Raw genomic sequence first — 23,127 nt, 5'->3', positions numbered from 1 at the left:
GTTGAGCACAAAATCTTCACGTGAATATCTGTAATGATGGCGATGACAAGTGAAGACGGCATTTTACATTGGTCCTGTTTGCTACAGATTGCTTCCATGGATTGCTGGATTACGTAGTTGGTTTTATGGTGCAAATGTAAATTGTAAAATTATGTTATTGCTGCGCAAGTTTGTGTCTAACTACCGTACTTACTCGTGTAATGAACACACTTTTTTCCCCAAAGAATTGACACATATTTGGGGGGTACGTTCATTGCGCGGAGTAAAATTTTTGCATTTACATGCATTGTGGAAATATCATTTTAGATGCCAATATGACACGGCAACAGACTGTGGCACGTCTCCACCGACTGAGGCACACCCCCGACTGGTCGTGGGGGCGCCACAGTAACCATGCTCTCAAAATTGTAAACCTTTTTGGGGCACTTTCGGCGTTCCTTTTAACCAAGAGAGAGCACCATACGAAGCTCACTCAGCACGAAAAGCGACGCGACCACTGACCTCCACTAGAGGGGGCTGGATGGCACGTTGAGCAAACAGGTATGAAGCCACCGGAAGTAAGCGGCTTGTCCCGGAAGTGAGCACTTGGCAGGCTCTGTAACCCTTCCGAGTTCTGGTTCGAAAAGCATTGAGGGCGCTGGATTTTCGCTTGTTCCCTCAAGAGAGCCTGCTTGCTGCGCAGTAAGAGCACATGCAGACCCGAGAAGTACCATGGGAAGCCATTCAATGTAAGCATTTTGAGATTCTAGTTGATCAAATTGTGAATATGTCCCAAGTTCAAATGCCTTATTTCCGGGATTTAATCCAGAACGTGGAGTATTAAAACCCAATGAAAGACACAAAAAACCATGGCCAAAAATACCGACTGAATGCACTAGGAAGCCCAGCGCACGCCCGACTTCCGGGACAAGCATCGAATTTCGGTGGCTTTACTTGCGTCAGGTTCGGAGAGCAGCTAAGCGCCATCTAGCCCCTACAGTAGAGATCAGTGGATGCGATGGTTCTTAGGCCTAACCACTTTCACGATTTCACTGTCCGAAAGCGGACCACAGACAACGGTGTGTTTGTGGACATCAATGCATTCGATGGGCAAAGCATGTCCGGGACTGGGCAGTTCCTCGACCCCAGCTCCATTAGGTGTGCGCGCCGCTCGGTTTTACGGATGATCACTTCTGCAACTACATACTTGCAGCAATTACGAGAGCGGCTTGGCTTGGCTTGACTCTGGCTGGCCGTTTGGCAGCAAAAACAAAATTGGCTCGGTGGCTAGCTGGGTTGGATGCAGTTCGAGACTCGTAGAGCCGAAGATTGGAGGTGCATTTATTAAGCAAGGGAAAAAAAAGTTCAAATATTGATGCTAGTTCTGGGGGGGTGCGTACATTATGCGAGTAAATACGGTAGTACAAGAAAGGTAATAGGTAATCTTTTAATTATGATTCCAGAATGTTGTCAGCAATTCCTGTGCGTGAATGCGTGAGGCTCGAATAGCAGCTGAAGCTCAAATCGTCACGAAAAGTTGTACAGTCTGAAATCAGGATTGTGTCAACAAAATTAATTTTTCATGGAAACACGTTTCGTGTGCAACGTTTCATTGACACACGTTTCATGAACACACATTTCGTCGACACTGTGACATCCCGTGGAAACTCCTTGCGTGTACACACGCTCCTGTGACCTTCAGTACAAATATATTTTTTCTACTAAGTGGATTGGATTGAATTACTGGCTTCATTTGGTTCGCTTGAAGCGTACTGAAACTAAAGCAAACTGACCGAGGCGGTTCCAATAGGATAAGAATAAACTTGCGACCCTAATTTTAGGCTTCCAAAAAGACTGCACTGGGTGCAGTCTCCCTTCATTGGAAGAAACTTTAAAGGGAAACTGGGGTGGTTTTGTATTTAAGAAAACACATTTAAATTGTCTTCATTTCACCTCCAGAATCTCGAACATCAAAATTTGTTTTCAATTGGTGCATAGAGGCTGCAGAAGATCATTTTCAACGTACCACTGAAGGCCCTCCTTTCCGGAGCGTGACGTTACACAAGGGGTTTTTGGAATCTACGCCCTCGTGCATCTTCAGCACCTATACACCTTTCCAAAAAACGCTCCTAGGCCGCCACCATGTTGCTGATACTGATGCGATTGGTGCGACTCTCGCGCCCTCTATGAGCTAGAAATTTTCTGCCACTCTCTTGGACTGTGAAGACCCGCTCAGCGCGGTTCTCTGCCTACGTTTTTGTGGTTTTGCATTAGACGTTTTCTCGCCCCTCTTGAAAGTTTCGACTTAATATTTTTTATGCGTGCTGCGTAACAAACATTGTTCTCCCCCCTCAGTCATCTCCAAAAATAGTTGTCCGGGTTGGGGCGGGAAACGGGTCAGTCGCGTTCCTTCCTTTGCCTTGGAGCAGTTGTGAAAAAAGGAAGCTCTCCCCAAAACAAAGTAATCTTGGACTCCGTCCGATTGTCAAGATGTTGACAACTGTGACTGTGTTATTTGAGATCTTTCTCAAATAAATTCTTTTAGGATAATGCTACATAGTGTGTGGTACGAACAATATATTGTTTGAATGGTTAACACTTCCTCAATTGTATCTCCGTGTCCTGTTCATCGGTAAACACGTTATTTCTGAGCGTGAAAAATGCATGCCTTTCGGACCTCTTCTGCTACAATTTATTTTTGACAGCAAAGCGCTTTGTCGTTTCACATGCGGCGAATCCCGCGGCGCCGTCAAAACGGATCGTAAGAAAAAAACACAAATAACTAGAACTATACATTCCAGTCGCATTCGTTCTGTCGCGTACCACATTTTTTGCAAATGTGGTCAATGCTTTCTCAATATCCTCAGGAAAATACATGTACCATAAAACACAAAATATAGCGGGAAAAGACAAGAATTTAGCCGCCAGCAGCGTTTGAAACTACGCCTATTGAAATCACAGTCCACTCGGTTAGGGTTAGGAGGGACGCCGGTGAGAGTCTGGCCTCAAACTCAGTGACTGGGCTCGAAAACAGTTTGCTGCCCTGGGGTCGAGTGTTTTTTGGAAAGGTGCATTGAGGGGGGACACTACCCAGAAAAAAAAACATTTCTGCAAAAAAACTAATTTTGAAAAATGCCATATTTACATCCATCAACATCTAGAGTATTCCCAAAAGCTTTCAGTTGTTTACACTAAAAAAAAAAGGGAGAAAAAACTTTTATCAATTATTTTAGTTTATTGATACTAAAGAAGAGGAGAGGTTTGAGCACTTTGAATGTGTTTTTCTCCGTTACATTTTTTTGGCATAAATCCCACCTTAATAAAACTACCCTTTCACAGTGACGCGATTGGCCTAAGCCATTTTGGAGCACCTTTTGAAGCAGCCAAAACAGTGTTTTGGAGCAGAAATGTGGCCTTTGGGCCAGACAATAGTGTTTCGGAGCAGATAAAGTGGCTTTTAGAGCAGATATTCTTACAAAAATAAAAAAATATTTGTTTTTAAGAGTTGGACAAACGAAGGGCACTTTTTGTTGTGTTGCGACGTGTTGTGACCGAACTTGCTACTTGTGTTTTTACTGCTGAGTCATCTCACAGGTGTACAGTGCTGTAGGCGTTGCCAAGCAATCCCGAAAAACCGCTTGCCACCGTTTTACTGGTTCTCGACGTGCCAGATTTTCGTCAAAAGTAAGAAAACATAAAACAATAAGCATCCCGGCTGGCGCCTCTGTCGTGCAATCAAAGGTGGCACATCTATTGCACTCTATAAAGCCGAGATTAGATTATTTTATAAATTTTTGTAAATGGGAGTTGAAGCATATATCACATAGCGAAGCACGTTCGTGGACGTGATGAAGATGACGACATATGTCAAATGTCCACATTCTAAGCTTATGTCTGGCTTCCGATCCTTTGGTACAAGTTGATAAGTTTCACCCACCTTTAATAGTCCAGTTATCTCTTCCGTGGAAGTCGCGGATATCGTCAAAGCCATTAGCTTACAGTTTTTTAAAAGGAGATTACCTTGGCTCGTATAAATATATTGAAACTTTTGACTGGTCTAACGTTCTCGCCATGTCTGATGTCGATCGTGCTACCGAGACCCTAACAACAATTGTAAAAGATACCATCGACACTTTTGTACCGAATCGTTCAACAAAGCCATCCAAATATCCTGAATGGTTTTCCAGGGATTTAAAATGTTATTTGGTCAAGAAAGAACATTTCCACCGTCTTTATAAAAAGAAATGTGGCTCTTCACTTATGTACACCAAATTCAGTTTATATTGGGCCTTGGCGAAGAAACTGTTCAAGCGCGATAAACGCATGCATCTCGACAGCGTAGAAAATAGCTTGTTTCGCAGCCCGAAGACTTTCTGGAAGTTCACGAAGCAACATACACATAACGTTAGTCCTATCATCTGCTTACGTGCCTGTTCAGATAACAGGCCCCGGGTTATGTTTCATCACCTCATGAAGTCGCAAATGTTTTCGTTGGTTATTTTGCCAAATGTTTCTCTGACAATCAGCAATCAGTTCAACCGGAGGATAAGGAGCTGATTTGTCACGATTTTTTGAGTTCCACAAGAGTGGACTCTCTTCATATTGCCGAGGCGATAAGAAAGCTAAAACCCAAGTTTTCTTCTGGCGTGGATGGTGTACCAGGCTTTGTTATCAAGGGTTGCGGTCAGCTGTTCATTCCAATTTTGAAACACATTTTTAATATGCCACTCAGTTCAGGCGTTTTCCCTTCGCTCTGGAAAAAAGCAGTTGTTGTTCCTATCTTAAAAGGCGGTGACGCATCTATAGTTGCGAACTACCGTCCAGTTTCCCTGCTTGGTGGTTTTTCCAAGGTTTTTGAGATTGTGCATAGCAAGAAGACTTTTTATTTCCGTCAAAAATTAACGCCCTTGCAGCACGCTTTTTTAAAAGGTAGGTCTGTGGAAACAAATTTGTGTACCTTTTTAGATTACTGTGTGCCGTTTGTTTTAAACAGAGAACAAGTAGATGCAATATACTTTGATTTGTCAAAAGCATTCGATAAAGTGAGTCACGTGTTGCTTTTGTCCAAGTTACATCTGTATGGTGTCTGTCCAGAAATGTGTAACTGGTTTAAGAGTTATTTGTTTTTTCGATCAAATAGTGTTCGGGTGGCTGACAGTTATTCCAAAGAGTTTTTTTTCAATATCAGGCGTACCCCAGGGATCAATTTTGGGTCCTCTACTGTTTTCAATTTTTATAAATGATATAGCGTCATGTGTAAAAACATTGAACTGCTTTTATTTGTCGACGACATCAAGTTGTTCAAGAGTGTTCACTGTTTTTTAGATTGTGATCTGATACAACATGATGTGTCTAATATAGCACAGTGGTGTAAATAAAATCAGTTATTTCTTAATCCTTTAAAAACAAAAGCGATATCCTTGTGCAAATGCCGTGCGATCATAAATAACACTTATCATCTTGAGGGAAATCCGAATGAACGAGTGTCAATTGTAAGGGATCTTGGTGTGTTCATTGACTGCGGATTAACTTTCAAAAATCATGTCTCTATTGTTGTCAGCTCTGCAATGAAAGTTCTAGGAGTTATATCGCGTTCGACCAAGCATTTTAAAAAGCCCCATTGTTCAATACATCTTTTTCATTCCTTAGTGGCTTCAAGGCTTGAGTTTGCTTCTGTGATTTGTAATTCAATATCTGTAACACAGGCTTTGATCATAGAACGTGTGCAAAAAAAAAAGATTTGTTTGAATTGCTTATGATAGATGGATTGGACGACGCGTGTATTATGACTATGAATGCTTACTGAATAGATTTTCGCTGAAGCTTTTATACCACAGAAGAACAGTCCTTGACTTGGTATTCCTGCATAAGATCATTAATGGTGCCATTGATTCTTCATGGTTTATTAGTAAAATCAATTTCCATGTTCCTTTCCGCGCGACGAGACAGCTCACCTGTTTTGATATTTGCTCACCATGCCGCGTCTCACCTCTTTCTCGTTTACAGACATTATATAACAGCATTGTGCCACCTCAAGTTGACATCACCAAACCCCTGCCTACATTTCGCAGTCAGTTGGACGAACCTTTGGTCACTTCATAGCGCGTCAGTGTATATGCATATCTATTTCTTTTTTAATGAGTAGGATTTTTGTTTAAGAGTTTCTATTGTACGAGTTGGTGTACCTAAGAGAAGGCCGCTCGGCCGTTTTAGGGCACCCGAAAAAATAAAGATAATTATTATTATTATATGTATGTAATGATGTGATCAATACGGCGACAAGAAGAGGAAGAAAATAGAAGGAGACAAGTGAAAAAGGGGAAGAAAAAGAAGTAGAGGAGAACGAGGAGATTCAGGGCGAAGAGCGGACGGATTCGAAAAAGCTTGGCTCCGGAATACACCGGCGAAGCTGTCATTCACAGGAGTCCGCCGACCTGTCTTCACCGTCGACTTTGAACGGCAAGCCTGGCTCAAGAGCGAACCGGCAAAGCCCTCCTAACAACCGGTTGACTGGTCACCATCGGTACGCTGGCAGCTGGAGCCAAACGAGACCGGCTTCTACCACCAGCGTAAACCAGTGCCAACCTCGGCAAGTCGAACTTTGGACGCACGCCCTTTTCTTTTATTTATTTGCTAATAAGTTTCCCTTTTTTTACGTGGAATCGTAAAGTAGAATAACTGGGTGCAAATATATTTTTTTGACATCAAAAATCAGACGGACCTCTCAGTTTCCTTTCTTTTTTCCATAAAGAACCTGACAATGTATTCCAATTCCTTTCTGCACTCTTGAAATATAGTTGTGAGTGGTGCCTGTATGTCTGATTTCTCTCTCGTGTCCGTTGTTTTTTGCGCCTTACACCATGATTTCCTATTAAAGTCCATATGTCAAATAAATAAATATAAAAGCAAACAAGTGAGATGATCAAAGGTGGCTGAACCTGAGATGCTTAAACATGTTTGGCTTACGCCAAGGTGTAAAGTAGCCACGATAGGGGTGCCATGGACGTGTATTACTAACAAGAGATATCAACTCACCTGACTTCACAGATACAAGATGGCTGCCAGGCTGCTCGTCTCGCTCAGTATAATCTTGGGGTTCTGCAAATGGAGGAACGACATAATGAAATTTTAGCTTGTGCTAAAATACAATGAAAACAATCCTGCAAGAGATGCCATGGACATGTTTCACTAACAAGAGCCGAGCACAGTGGAGACAGGGGGCATTTTGGTTATGCTAAGATGTACAAATAAGTACTAGAAAACCTAAAAGTTACGTCAATAGCAAATGAATCCGACGCTGATGACAGCTTACAGATCATGCCAGTGTCACCGTCATGCCTTGGGTTAGTAAAGCTAGCGGCACTCTGTGCAAAGCCTATCACGGTGTTTTGTCTCGACCTGTACATAACAGTGGCATACGACTCTATCACGGTAGCAAATGTCGATTTCTCTCTTGGACAATGGTTCCATGATGCAATGTCAGAGTTTCACGACACAGTGCGGTGGCGAACAGATTCGGACCGTCCTCACTGACGTCTGCTCATCGTCTCCATCGTGCGGATGCACATGGGAGATGGATGAACCGCGGACATGTCGTCGCTTGATCAATCCGTCAGCGAATCAGTCTGTCGTATGAATCGGCCACTAGGCAGGAAATACAAGCCGCGCTCGTTCAGCACGACGGCTTTCATGCTTTACGCGGGGCTGATGGAGGGATGAGGCCTAGGCGGGTGGTGGTGGTGGGGAGAACAGCCACAGCAGTGCCATAGCAACGGCGATTGCGGCTATGTAGCGGAAATGCCAACGAGCAGAGCAGCTCCATCCACGCTCCGTCTGCTAAATTGTTTGCCCCCGAGATCGGTCACTCAGCGGCTCCACCACCGAGACCGAATGCTCCGAGTTCCATTTCTGTGACCGCTCGCTATTCGCCAAAGGAAGGGGCTATAAGTCTCGTCGCAACCACCAAGGATTCGGCGAGCTAGACTACCATCTGAATGCCAACGACCGAGGCGATGTGTGCGGGAAGAACGAACTGTCAATGAAACGTTGAAGTATTAATGAAACAATTTGGTGACGAAACATTGTTTAATGAACTGATTGTCGTTGCAAACAACCTCCAACAATACCATGCGCAACGATTTGCTACACGCCACTGATTTCGGGTCACTCACCTCGAGGTGTGCTTCTACCCGAACAAGCTTGCAGCTGGGGAGTATTGTCCAGTGGTGGGACAGGTGCATCCTGGGAAGGTACGGTTCTTGCGGCAGGTCTTCTTTTCTTCTGGCCTGTCGGAAACAGATGGAGTGAACAGAAATCAAGAGCGAGGAAGATCGAGCACCTATAGAAGACGGCAGTACGATTGCCAGCTTTTCACAGTTTGCTCGCTCGGCTCTCACACTCAATTAGTTTTATTTGAGCGAAGGAGAAGCGAGCGTAATAGGGATGTTTGATGTCGCGTGCTAAAACTGGGGTTCGTCTGCCAACATGCGCGAGCAATGGGCTTTTCAGGTAACGCAAGTGAAGAATAGGGGTTTGTCTGCTCTGAAGTGTCCTTGGCAGAGTGAAACAAAATGAAGCTCTTATAGGTCATCTGCTGAATGAACCAATAAAACATGCACCATCTGTAATAAGTTGTCTTGCAGATGATGTCATCCAACACAAGCTCGAGTTGCGAATGTCTGCTTTGCAGCGACACTGATCAACAAACCGTGAAGTTGATGCCAGCAGTGATGTGATTGGCCCGAGCCATTTTGGAGCACCTATTGGAGCAGCAAATGTGGCCTTTGGAGCAACCAAAACAGAGTTTTGGAGGAGCAAAAGTGGCTTTTGGCACAGCCACGACAGTGTTTCGGAGCAGAAAAAGTGGCTTTTGGAGCAGATATCCTTAGAAAAATTAAAATATTTGTTTTAAGTGCTGTACAAACAAAGGACACTTTGCATTGTGTTCTGATGTGACGTGTTGTGACTGAACTCGCTGCCTGTGTTTTTACTGCTGAGACACCCACAAGTGTATAGTGCTGTAGGCATTACTGAGCAATTCCGAAAAACCGTTTGCCACCGTTTTATTCATAGGCATAGACTACGGGGGGGCATCGGGGCTTGTGCCCTCCCTAGTGAGAACCAGGGCTTTTAGGGGTGGAAATAAAATTCGCAGTTAAGAGCACAAACCACATAAGCACGCTACAAAACAATGAGTAACAAGTATATACAAAACAAAAGGCAACGCAACATTACAAAAATTGTTTCTATATAGAGTGGTTCAAAGTAAACGAGGGTGGCCTCTCATTACAAAGCCTATTATGATTAAATGATACATTCTCACACCATTCAAATCTTGTACATAAATCTTCCGGAAATATGCGGCGAGTTTTGTTGTCCTCACATCTCGCTGATCGCCGACGGTTGACTGCACAGTTCGTGCACCTCAGTAATGTAGAAACGCACACGCAGAACAAGTAAAAAACACAAAAACATTGACGGCACATTTTCTGAAGTCAGTACATTTTTTTAACTAGTTCGACGTAACTGAATCAGTTTTCACACTGTGTAGGAGCCACGCAGTCGACCGTTGCAGTTCTGAACATGCCGACACGCACTCAGTGATGATTTTCTAAATTTTGGGACAGAAAGCGTTACGTGCATGCCTTGACACGTGGATGCAGCTACTCTGCGCTTTCGCAAATCCTTTCTGGGGCAACGTTCAAGGCGCCTTCCTCCAGTGTCTTCCTCCACACGTGTGAGGATCGGATGCCCCTTGGTGGGTTTGCCTTCTTCCACTCTTTTTTCTTGAGCTCCCAGAAACGCTGGAGCTTCTCTTTGGCAATTGAGAGTAAAACAATCCCTTTGACTTTCAGTCCAAGTGCCTCAACGAAGCTTTGCACGTCCGTTATAAAGTACAATTCTATAGTCGTCAAGTCACACATGAATGCCTGGTGCTTGAGCACGCCGCCCACTCCATCACACAAGCTTTTCCCGAGCCCTGATGCGGAGAATATCCACTTGGCGACAACATTCCTTCTTTTTAATTTGTACACCTGGTGCCTGTTTTTGAAGTGGCTTGGAGCACTGTCTGAAATATAAACGAGTTGCGTCAAAATAGGCAATACTTCCTCCAGCCTTCCTTCGACGATGTTGAGCGCAAAGAGCATATGGGACGAGTCATGGACAATGTCATCGCTCACTACGCCGAAGCTTTGCGTTCCGTGTTCGGTTGTAGCCACACAGGTAAAGATGAAAACCAACTTGCTTTTCCAGTGGTGTCTTTGCACAGCATGCTGGATAATGACACTCCAATTTTCAGCAAAATCGAAGTGCAAGATGACGGCACATTGACTTCACATGCGCTTTCTTGAGCCACATGGCTCTTTGCTTGGCGCGTCTGATGAAGTGGGGAATATATTTTTTAATGCGAAAGCATTAACTGGTCTCATGGAGCAAGCTAACGTCATCAGTTTGAAGCGCGAAAACGGCACCTAGTTTCCTTCAGTTCCATTGGCTGGTGCGCGTCGACGGGACTCCCATTGGCCGCTGCGCTCGTCAGTTTCCACCACTGCTCACCCCATGGTGCCGCGTGTCCATCAGCGCGGCGTTAAGATGGAGTGTCCAAGGTCACCGTGCCCAGGGGCACACATGCACTGACTGGCGACGAAAAGTACGCAGCAGACGAAAACAACTTTCAGCCTTTCCACTCTGATGAAGAACGAAGACCAGCGAAGCTGTAGTATGGTCAGACAACCTCAAGGACGACTTCTTGCAGGGTGTCTAGCAAATTATTATTTTAAAATTCCCTGACTTTTTCAGGTTTTCCCTAACAATTTCAGGTCAAATTCTCTGACCACTGTAGAGGTGGTTTAATATATAAGATCATTACAACACAAGGCATTGAGCATTAAACACTGTGAGAATCATTTTGCACGGGCTTAATCCAACTTGCTTATTTCAAATTATTCAGGCTCGTCCAGTCCGGATTAAACGAGCACTTTCTTGCCACCTTTATCACCAGTGAAGGGGCCACTTCTGGAAAGGAAACATGATGAAAACATGACCTTCAACCACACACATCAATAAACGAGTGGCCGCATGGCTGCCAGATGCACACTTTCGGATACTTTCGGGTTAAAAGAACACTGACACCCCCAAATTTTTTTTTTTTTTTTTTTTTGCCAGGCGATTTATTATGGTGTTGGAATGCTACCAAATTAATATTTTGCTACAGAATCACGTATTTTCTTAATAAACCCAAAAAACACAACTGCTCTAAACCAAAACCGAAACCTCCGCACCGCACGAAGAAGTGGAGAGGAGAGAGTGAATGGTGGAAGTCACGTGGCTACACCCCACCGTGCAAATTTTTTAAATTTTTTTTGCACGCAGCAGACGAAATGCGTTTCAAATCCAAAACGCGAGGACAATCACTTTCCCCCATTTTCAACAAGTCTTCAAAGAAAACTGCTTTCTTTTTTTGGTTTTTACAGATTTGTTTTAAAGAAGGAAGAGAAAGCTATGCTAAGGAAGCCTGTGCAGGCGAGTTAAGCCTGGTTCAGACAGTTGCGTTTGACTGCGTTTGACTGCGTTGCGGCAGCGAGAAACCAGGACATCCCTGCTACTTATATCGCGTGCTAAGATGATTCTTTGAATAGGATTGCACGCTTCACACGAAGCACAGATGTGCCGGTGACTCGCTTTCGGTTCTCGACGCAACGCAGTCAAACGCACTCAAACGCAAGTGTCTGAACCGGCCTTTATACGGCTGGGGGACGCAATGTAGACGGCTAATCGTTGCAATAAGTCGGACAATTAACTATAAGTCGTTCATTCATTTTTTAATTGGAGAAAATAGACATACGGTTCCGAATAGAAACATGCCGGGCGTCATTGAAGACAACTAAATTGGTAACTTTTAGAAACACTCGGAGCGTCTGATCATTTGCGTTCTTCCACCGCCAGCCTCACTGCCACACTTCCCGCGCGCTCCGAGCTTTCGTAAAGTTTACCGAATTCTCCGAAGCAATTTACAGTCAGTGACAGCTTAAGAGCTCTGGGGAAGCCCCCCCCCCCTTTCCACTTTAGCAGGGCGGACGCCAGAGAGGAGGTCGCCCGCCCTCCGGCATTCCCTCTGCCAAAGTGTAAAGAGGTGGGAGGAGCTTTCCCCCCTTAAAAGGTAACTGCAAAGAAAAAAAAGTTTTTTTTTTTTTAAACAGCCTAATTTGGACAAGCATATCAAAAAACAATTTTTCCGCGAGAAAAAAATATTTTTACAGCAATATTTATGGCGTGAGACTGATTTTAGTTTGCGGCTATTTCGTCCGTTTTAAAGGAGCGGTGCAATGATTTTAACACTGAACGAATGTGCAGCTTGTATTTTTTATATTGTTTACTTCGGCATAAGAGAAAAAGTGCCACCATACCCCAAAATACCTATATTTCGCTGCGTAATCGCAAAATAAAAAACCCTTTTTTTCCCAACCTGCGGCCACATGGTGGCCGCAAATGGAACCTGTGGTGTGACGTCATTTAGAGTGGTTTTTGTAAGTGATAGTGTTAGGCAATTGTAAGCTTGATTTAAGGTTAAGTTTAAAAAATCTTGTTGTTTAGACATGCAGAAACGCTTCAAAAGCCTAATATTGCCGCTAAAAGGGTATGAATTATTTGTGGCGCCATCTACTGCAAGTCAACAAAACCTGCCGTCGCCGTCATCCGTCGACGCCCGAGGCGCCTACACGAGCAACCCGGACGTTTTGTCTTTCCCTCGCTCGACGGAGTGCGTTGGTCGTGGTCCGCAGTATCGTTATTGTTCCTGGTGTCTCGACCTCGACTTTGACTTCGACTTCCGCCGTGCCGCCATGTTGGTCGGGAATCGACGGGAGAGCAGCGAGCCTGGCGAGCCGGCGAGCGCTGGGGAAATGGAAGCCAAAAGAACCCAACCGGAAACCAACGCCACTCCGAATGACGTCACAGGCGAAGCTGGTGCCGCTTCAATGTTGAGTTGACGGGTGCCGGAGATACCAATTTCTTTTATTTTTTTTTAATGAAAACTAGGGCAAGCAGGAAAGAATAGTTTTCGGTCCTTTGTTTTATATGTGGCCGGGATCAATTCCCGCAATTAACTAGCCAAAGTCCGCAAATTGTTGCACCGCCCCTTTAAGTCGCACGCCACGAAGTTGGGGTTCCGTGACGTTTAGCCCCAATTGGCTGCAATACTTCTCATTGGCTAAGAGTTTGATTGACAGCTTAGATCTTGGGTGTTAAACCTTTGTTATATGTTGCAATTTCCTTTTGAGCGGCATATTTTTTTGTTTAAAGAATAACCCATGTGATGAGAGTTATTATTCTTTACAAAAGGTTTACAAGACGGGCACTTCCATTTGGATTCATACCATAACAAACAAAAGCTTCGCCATTCTTTCATGGCCGCCGATGTCTCTGCTCCTGCCTGTCTCGCCTACCTTGACTACCAGTTTCGCCGAAGTGATCAGTGTTTCGTGTTGACCCAGGTGCTTGAGTGAGACTTCCTGAAGTGAAGTAGTGCGTGTTTAGCAGCTGTCACCAGTGTTAGCGATAGGCAGCAACGCGGGGTTTGGGTTCTCATAGCGCAGTTCTGTCGTTTTCCTCTTTGCTTGCGTAAGCATACTCTTTTTCTTATTTTTTTGCTTGCGCGTGCAAATGCCGACTTTTCGGAGATGTCAGATGAGTGATTCCGGCAGCGAGCCTTCCAGCAGCCATGTCACCCCGAAAGGAATGCTATTTGGCTGGAGGCAATCGGGCATTCGCGTAGCGTCATATCGCTCAGTCATGCATCTGTGGGCAGGTAGGAAATCTTGCCCAAATTTATTCACACCGCTCGATGAGCGCAACATGTCGCTGTGCAAACGCAGTCCAAGAACACTAAGCATAAAAACGGCGGATTTAAGACAACGATTCGTAGTCCATTGTTCAATTAAAACAATGTAATTTTGTTTAAAACGCCCGCAGCTTTCTGCTCACGGTATGCGTCGGGAATCTTCCACATTTTGAAACGAAACGAAGGAAGATCTATTAAAAACGCTCGCTGTGTCCTCCCGGACCAGTTTGAATGGATCAGCTGACAACGACGGGACTGAACCCGTTGAACCTTAACCCCACAACAACCAATTTGCGCTCCGTGTTAGTGTGGGTGTCTACTTCCAAGCACCACACCACACACACCACGAATGTTTCAGTTCTTTGCTGCATCGCCGCGTTGCACCAAACAAAACAAGATCGCCGAAGACAATGCAGCGCTGTTGTGAACGTTGGCTTGTGGTTGCGCACTTGTGGACCCTGTGACTCCCTTCACTTTCAAAGCACACACAACGATTACGAATGATACTTTCCGTCTTTCGGGAACATCACAGGGCCACTTCTTCGGTCATGTCTTCGCTATGTGCTCGCAAACCGCGCAGCTTCTTGTGTCCCGTCAAACTAAAACAATACCGGCGCCATGTTTAACGTGCGTTGTTGCCAGATCTTACCGGAAGTCGAGACGCTGTGTCGTTCAACTCCACAGCCAAGTCAACTCAAGAGCAAATCCAAGAGTTAGGGGCGGGGCGTACTTCTCCTCCACGGAGGTCGGAAGAGCGGGAGCTTCAAATGTGGAGAGGTTCTGACAACGACAAAAATTACGTCCCGTGTCGTAAATATCGCTAAAAAAAATTTTTTTTTTGCGGAACATTTGTTTTGTGACATGCTTGTCCCAATTAGGCTGTTTAAAAAAAAAACTTTTTTTTCTTTGCAGTTACTCTTCAAGGGTCTGCGGCTTTCCCATTTGTTACTAAATCTAGTAGATTTAACCGGATCTAGGTTTGGACTGGATTTGTCGGCTGTTCCCTTTTCCCCCGCTGCATCGGGTAAGCAGAGCCTGCACTCCGCTCTAAGCAGAACTTATTGCCTCTTTTTCTGCCCCCAAATCCTCAAGTCTTTGCTCAGGTCACTCAGTGGCGTTTCCGACTCATTGTCCCTGACTGGGTTCGCTTTTTGACAATATCCCTGACGATCCTGATTTTTCCTGGTAATTAAACTTTCCCTGACAATTCCCCGTTTTCCCGGTTGCTAGACACCCTGTTCTTCGACAACTTCTTGGACGACCTCAAGGATGACGCCTAAGGACAATGTCTAGGACGACCTCAAGGACGACTTCTAAGACGACCTCGAGGATGACGCCTAGAGGACAACCTCAGGGACGATATCAAGGACGATGTCTAGGACAACCTCAAGGACGACTTCTAAGACGACTTCTAAGACGACTTCGAGGACGACCTCAAGGACGACATGATATCGCTCTTTTATTAGTAAGTACACTGCAAGCATGCTTCTGATAGTAGTCCTGCTTTCCTCTCAATCTCCGCGTTTTTTTGTGTGATGAGTTTTGCTTGGCATGAGGACAGTGTTAATTCTGTTTCATAATTTGCTTTTCGTTTTACAGAGAAGTGTGACCTTTGTAAATATGTCGAGAATACACTGTGTGTAATGATAGTGGTTTAATAAACTTCTGGGAGCGATCGAAAAAATTTTGTCTGTCCGTATATGTGATTGGATATGCAACAAATGATATGCAACACACACATACTTGCACGACGTTTGGTCAATACGGAGCAGACGCATCGTAGAGTATTCGGAAAATATTGCGCGAACGCTAGGCCGGGGCAAAACGGCTGTACAGCAATGCTTGCCGGATCAAACGATGGTGCAAAACTGGACGTTTGAGTGATATTGGAACCGAGTTTCGGCCGGTACTGTCACGATACTGCAAAGTATCGCCGCGCTGCTTGGGAACGGAGGTGATGACATCTGGACCATCATGTTTCCAATGATTATTTAATTTAATTCTCTTCTCGGGCGCGTGAAAGAGCACTTCTGCGACACACCAGAGATATTCCAAACTTGGGCAGGCCTCTTGGCTTTATTTGCCACTTTTGGCACTTCAGTGGGTAGCCAGAGAAGAGCCACATTCGGCATGCCCCGAATCGCCAAATTAAGATTTACTGCGGCAGTTATGGCTCAAGTATGGCACTACATTGGCACTCCTCTGGCGGACCAGAGAAAAGCCAAACTTCGGCATGTCCCAAATACCGAAATTAGGCCTTGCTCTGGCAGTTATGGCTGAAGTATGGCACCAACTTTGGCGCTCCTCTGGCGGACCAGAGAAAAGCCAAACTTTGGCATGTCTAAAATACCCAAATTAGGCGTCGCTCTGGCAGTTATGGCTGAAGTATGGCACCAACTTTGGCGCTCCTCTGGCGGACCAGAGAAAAGCCAAACTTTGGCATGTCTAAAATACCCAAATTAGGCGTCGCTCTGGCAGTTATGGCTGAAGTATGGCACCAACTTTGGCGCTCCTCTGGCGGACCAGAGAAAAGCCAAACTTTGGCATGTCTAAAATACCCAAATTAGGCGTCGCTCTGGCAGTTATGGCTGAAGTATGGCACCAACTTTGGCGCTCCTCTGGCGGACCAGAGAAAAGCCAAACTTTGGCATGTCTAAAATACCCAAATTAGGCGTCGCTCTGGCAGTTATGGCTGAAGTATGGCACCAACTTTGGCGCTCCTCTGGCGGACCATAGAAAAGCCAAACTTTGGCACGTCCCAAATAACGAAATTAGGCGTTGCTCTGGCAGTTATGGCTGAAGTATGGCACCAACTTTGCCGCTCCGCTGGCGGATTAGAGAAATGCCAAACCTTGGCATGCCCCGAATTCCCAAATTAGGATTTACTATGGCAGTTATGGTTGAAGTATGGCACCAACTTTGGCGCTCCTCTGGCAGATCAGAGAAAAGCCAAACTTTGGCATGTCTAAAATACCCAAATTAGGCGTTGCTCTGGCAGTTATGGCTGAAGTATGGCACCAACTTTGGCGCTCCTCTGGCGGACCAGAGAAAAGCCAAACTTTGGCATGTCTAAAATACCCAAATTAGGCGTCGCTCTGGCAGTTATGGCTGAAGTATGGCACCAACTTTGGCGCTCCTCTGGCGGACCATAGAAAAGCCAAACTTTGGCACGTCCCAAATAACGAAATTAGGCGTTGCTCTGGCAGTTATGGCTGAAGTATGGCACCAACTTTGCCGCTCCGCTGGCGGATTAGAGAAATGCCAAACCTTGGCATGCCCCGAATTCCCAAATTAGGATTTACTATGGCAGTTATGGTTGAAGTATGGCACCAACTTTGGCGCTCCTCTGGCAGATCAGAGAAAAGCCAAACTTTGGCATGTCTAAAATACCCAAATTAGGCGTTGCTCTGGCAGTTATGGCTGAAGTATGGCACCAACTTTGGCGCTCCTCTGGCGGACCAGAGAAAAGCCAAACTTTGGCATGTCTAAAATACCCAAATTAGGCGTCGCTCTGGCAGTTATGGCTGAAGTATGGCACCAACTTTGGCGCTCCTCTGGCGGACCATAGAAAAGCCAAACTTTGGCACGTCCCAAATAACGAAATTAGGCGTTGCTCTGGCAGTTATGGCTGAAGTATGGCACCAACTTTGCCGCTCCGCTGGCGGATTAGAGAAATGCCAAACCTTGGCATGCCCCGAATTCCCAAATTAGGATTTACTATGGCAGTTATGGTTGAAGTATGGCACCAACTTTGGCGCTCCTCTGGCAGATCAGAGAAAAGCCAAACTTTGGCATGTCTAAAATACCCAAATTAGGCGTTGCTCTGGCAGTTATGGCTGAAGTATGGCACCAACTTTGGCGCTCCTCTGGCGGACCAGAGAAAAGCCAAACTTTGGCATGTCTAAAATACCCAAATTAGGCGTCGCTCTGGCAGTTATGGCTGAAGTATGGCACCAACTTTGGCGCTCCTCTGGCGGACCATAGAAAAGCCAAACTTTGGCACGTCCCAAATAACGAAATTAGGCGTTGCTCTGGCAGTTATGGCTGAAGTATGGCACCAACTTTGCCGCTCCGCTGGCGGATTAGAGAAATGCCAAACCTTGGCATGCCCCGAATTCCCAAATTAGGATTTACTATGGCAGTTATGGTTGAAGTATGGCACCAACTTTGGCGCTCCTCTGGCAGATCAGAGAAAAGCCAAACTTTGGCATGTCTAAAATACCCAAATTAGGCGTTGCTCTGGCAGTTATGGCTGAAGTATGGCACCAACTTTGGCGCTCCTCTGGCGGACCAGAGAAAAGCCAAACTTTGGCATGTCTAAAATACCCAAATTAGGCGTCGCTCTGGCAGTTATGGCTGAAGTATGGCACCAACTTTGGCGCTCCTCTGGCGGACCATAGAAAAGCCAAACTTTGGCACGTCCCAAATAACGAAATTAGGCGTTGCTCTGGCAGTTATGGCTGAAGTATGGCACCAACTTTGCCGCTCCGCTGGCGGATTAGAGAAATGCCAAACCTTGGCATGCCCCGAATTCCCAAATTAGGATTTACTATGGCAGTTATGGTTGAAGTATGGCACCAACTTTGGCGCTCCTCTGGCAGATCAGAGAAAAGCCAAACTTTGGCATGTCTAAAATACCCAAATTAGGCGTTGCTCTGGCAGTTATGGCTGAAGTATGGCACCAACTTTGGCGCTCCTCTGGCGGACCAGAGAAAAGCCAAACTTTGGCATGTCCCAAATACTGAAATTAGGCCTTGCTCTGGCAGTTATGGCTGAAGTATGGCACCAACTTTGCCGCTCCGCTGGCGGATTAGAGAAATGCCAAACCTTGGCATGCCCCGAATTCCCAAATTAGGATTTACTATGGCAGTTATGGTTGAAGTATGGCACCAACTTTGGCGCTCCTCTGGCAGATCAGAGAAAAGCCAAACTTTGGCATGTCTAAAATACCCAAATTAGGCGTCGCTCTGGCAGTTATGGCTGAAGTATGGCACCAACTTTGGCGCTCCTCTGGCGGACCATAGAAAAGCCAAACTTTGGCACGTCCCAAATAACGAAATTAGGCGTTGCTCTGGCAGTTATGGCTGAAGTATGGCACCAACTTTGCCGCTCCGCTGGCGGATTAGAGAAATGCCAAACCTTGGCATGCCCCGAATTCCCAAATTAGGATTTACTATGGCAGTTATGGTTGAAGTATGGCACCAACTTTGGCGCTCCTCTGGCAGATCAGAGAAAAGCCAAACTTTGGCATGTCTAAAATACCCAAATTAGGCGTTGCTCTGGCAGTTATGGCTGAAGTATGGCACCAACTTTGGCGCTCCTCTGGCGGACCAGAGAAAAGCCAAACTTTGGCATGTCTAAAATACCCAAATTAGGCGTCGCTCTGGCAGTTATGGCTGAAGTATGGCACCAACTTTGGCGCTCCTCTGGCGGACCATAGAAAAGCCAAACTTTGGCACGTCCCAAATAACGAAATTAGGCGTTGCTCTGGCAGTTATGGCTGAAGTATGGCACCAACTTTGCCGCTCCGCTGGCGGATTAGAGAAATGCCAAACCTTGGCATGCCCCGAATTCCCAAATTAGGATTTACTATGGCAGTTATGGTTGAAGTATGGCACCAACTTTGGCGCTCCTCTGGCAGATCAGAGAAAAGCCAAACTTTGGCATGTCTAAAATACCCAAATTAGGCGTTGCTCTGGCAGTTATGGCTGAAGTATGGCACCAACTTTGGCGCTCCTCTGGCGGACCATAGAAAAGCCAAACTTTGGCACGTCCCAAATAACGAAATTAGGCGTTGCTCTGGCAGTTATGGCTGAAGTATGGCACCAACTTTGCCGCTCCGCTGGCGGATTAGAGAAATGCCAAACCTTGGCATGCCCCGAATTCCCAAATTAGGATTTACTATGGCAGTTATGGTTGAAGTATGGCACCAACTTTGGCGCTCCTCTGGCAGATCAGAGAAAAGCCAAACTTTGGCATGTCTAAAATACCCAAATTAGGCGTCGCTCTGGCAGTTATGGCTGAAGTATGGCACCAACTTTGGCGCTCCTCTGGCGGACCATAGAAAAGCCAAACTTTGGCACGTCCCAAATAACGAAATTAGGCGTTGCTCTGGCAGTTATGGCTGAAGTATGGCACCAACTTTGCCGCTCCGCTGGCGGATTAGAGAAATGCCAAACCTTGGCATGCCCCGAATTCCCAAATTAGGATTTACTATGGCAGTTATGGTTGAAGTATGGCACCAACTTTGGCGCTCCTCTGGCAGATCAGAGAAAAGCCAAACTTTGGCATGTCTAAAATACCCAAATTAGGCGTTGCTCTGGCAGTTATGGCTGAAGTATGGCACCAACTTTGGCGCTCCTCTGGCGGACCAGAGAAAAGCCAAACTTTGGCATGTCTAAAATACCCAAATTAGGCGTCGCTCTGGCAGTTATGGCTGAAGTATGGCACCAACTTTGGCGCTCCTCTGGCGGACCATAGAAAAGCCAAACTTTGGCACGTCCCAAATAACGAAATTAGGCGTTGCTCTGGCAGTTATGGCTGAAGTATGGCACCAACTTTGCCGCTCCGCTGGCGGATTAGAGAAATGCCAAACCTTGGCATGCCCCGAATTCCCAAATTAGGATTTACTATGGCAGTTATGGTTGAAGTATGGCACCAACTTTGGCGCTCCTCTGGCGGACCAGAGAAAAGCCAAACTTTGGCATGTCTAAAATACCCAAATTAGGCGTCGCTCTGGCAGTTATGGCTGAAGTATGGCACCAACTTTGGCGCTCCTCTGGCGGACCAGAGAAAAGCCAAACTTTGGCATGTCTAAAATACCCAAATTAGGCGTCGCTCTGGCAGTTATGGCTGAAGTATGGCACCAACTTTGGCGCTCCTCTGGCGGACCATAGAAAAGCCAAACTTTGGCACGTCCCAAATAACGAAATTAGGCGTTGCTCTGGCAGTTATGGCTGAAGTATGGCACCAACTTTGCCGCTCCGCTGGCGGATTAGAGAAATGCCAAACCTTGGCATGCCCCGAATTCCCAAATTAGGATTTACTATGGCAGTTATGGTTGAAGTATGGCACCAACTTTGGCGCTCCTCTGGCAGATCAGAGAAAAGCCAAACTTTGGCATGTCTAAAATACCCAAATTAGGCGTTGCTCTGGCAGTTATGGCTGAAGTATGGCACCAACTTTGGCGCTCCTCTGGCGGACCAGAGAAAAGCCAAACTTTGGCATGTCTAAAATACCCAAATTAGGCGTCGCTCTGGCAGTTATGGCTGAAGTATGGCACCAACTTTGGCGCTCCTCTGGCGGACCATAGAAAAGCCAAACTTTGGCACGTCCCAAATAACGAAATTAGGCGTTGCTCTGGCAGTTATGGCTGAAGTATGGCACCAACTTTGCCGCTCCGCTGGCGGATTAGAGAAATGCCAAACCTTGGCATGCCCCGAATTCCCAAATTAGGATTTACTATGGCAGTTATGGTTGAAGTATGGCACCAACTTTGGCGCTCCTCTGGCAGATCAGAGAAAAGCCAAACTTTGGCATGTCTAAAATACCCAAATTAGGCGTTGCTCTGGCAGTTATGGCTGAAGTATGGCACCAACTTTGGCGCTCCTCTGGCGGACCAGAGAAAAGCCAAACTTTGGCATGTCCCAAATACTGAAATTAGGCCTTGCTCTGGCAGTTATGGCTGAAGTATGGCACCAACTTTGCCGCTCCGCTGGCGGATTAGAGAAATGCCAAACCTTGGCATGCCCCGAATTCCCAAATTAGGATTTACTATGGCAGTTATGGTTGAAGTATGGCACCAACTTTGGCGCTCCTCTGGCAGATCAGAGAAAAGCCAAACTTTGGCATGTCTAAAATACCCAAATTAGGCGTCGCTCTGGCAGTTATGGCTGAAGTATGGCACCAACTTTGGCGCTCCTCTGGCGGACCATAGAAAAGCCAAACTTTGGCACGTCCCAAATAACGAAATTAGGCGTTGCTCTGGCAGTTATGGCTGAAGTATGGCACCAACTTTGCCGCTCCGCTGGCGGATTAGAGAAATGCCAAACCTTGGCATGCCCCGAATTCCCAAATTAGGATTTACTATGGCAGTTATGGTTGAAGTATGGCACCAACTTTGGCGCTCCTCTGGCAGATCAGAGAAAAGCCAAACTTTGGCATGTCTAAAATACCCAAATTAGGCGTCGCTCTGGCAGTTATGGCTGAAGTATGGCACCAACTTTGGCGCTCCTCTGGCAGATCAGAGAAAAGCCAAACTTTGGCATGTCTAAAATACCCAAATTAGGCCTTGCTCTGGCAGTTATGGCTGAAGTATGGCCCCAACTTTGCCGCTCCGCTGGCGGATTAGAGAAATGCCAAACCTTGGCATGCCCCGAATTCCCAAATTAGGATTTACTATGGCAGTTATGGTTGAAGTATGGCACCAACTTTGGCGCTCCTCTGGCAGATCAGAGAAAAGCCAAACTTTGGCATGTCTAAAATACCCAAATTAGGCCTTGCTCTGGCAGTTATGGCTGAAGTATGGCACCAACTTTGGCGCTCCTCTGGCGGACCAGAGAAAAGCCAAACTTTGGCATGTCTAAAATACCCAAATTAGGCGTCGCTCTGGCAGTTATGGCTGAAGTATGGCACCAACTTTGGCGCTCCTCTGGCGGACCATAGAAAAGCCAAACTTTGGCACGTCCCAAATAACGAAATTAGGCGTTGCTCTGGCAGTTATGGCTGAAGTGTGGCACCAACTTTGCCGCTCCGCTGGCGGATTAGAGAAATGCCAAACCTTGGCATGCCCCGAATTCCCAAATTAGGATTTACTATGGCAGTTATGGTTGAAGTATGGCACCAACTTTGGCGCTCCTCTGGCAGATCAGAGAAAAGCCAAACTTTGGCATGTCTAAAATACCCAAATTAGGCGTTGCTCTGGCAGTTATGGCTGAAGTATGGCACCAACTTTGGCGCTCCTCTGGCGGACCAGAGAAAAGCCAAACTTTGGCATGTCTAAAATACCCAAATTAGGCGTCGCTCTGGCAGTTATGGCTGAAGTATGGCACCAACTTTGGCGCTCCTCTGGCGGACCATAGAAAAGCCAAACTTTGGCACGTCCCAAATAACGAAATTAGGCGTTGCTCTGGCAGTTATGGCTGAAGTATGGCACCAACTTTGCCGCTCCGCTGGCGGATTAGAGAAATGCCAAACCTTGGCATGCCCCGAATTCCCAAATTAGGATTTACTATGGCAGTTATGGTTGAAGTATGGCACCAACTTTGGCGCTCCTCTGGCAGATCAGAGAAAAGCCAAACTTTGGCATG

The 23,127-nt window shown here is 46.0% G+C and overlaps 1 protein-coding gene across 50 annotated transcripts in view; it reads right to left on the bottom strand.

Annotated features, from left to right (window-relative positions):
* Positions 1 to 23,127, bottom strand: part of LOC8035274 — a 306,866-nt gene that overhangs the window by 276,383 nt on the left and 7,356 nt on the right. For all 50 annotated transcript variants that reach the window (XM_040211414.3, XM_040211438.3, XM_040211445.3 and 47 more), the window contains exons 2-3: positions 8,151 to 8,264; positions 7,015 to 7,077 (exon numbers count right to left, since the gene is read on the bottom strand). In XM_040211414.3, coding sequence (XP_040067348.1) covers positions 7,015 to 7,077; positions 8,151 to 8,264 — 177 coding nt within the window. The remainder of the gene's footprint in view (positions 1 to 7,014; positions 7,078 to 8,150; positions 8,265 to 23,127) is intronic.

This window comes from Ixodes scapularis, unplaced genomic scaffold (assembly GCF_016920785.2).
Source record: "Ixodes scapularis isolate PalLabHiFi unplaced genomic scaffold, ASM1692078v2 PGA_scaffold11__112_contigs__length_91849675, whole genome shotgun sequence".
NCBI classification, from domain to species: Eukaryota; Metazoa; Arthropoda; class Arachnida; order Ixodida; family Ixodidae; genus Ixodes; species Ixodes scapularis.
This window is presented reverse-complemented; position numbering and strand designations above follow the sequence as displayed.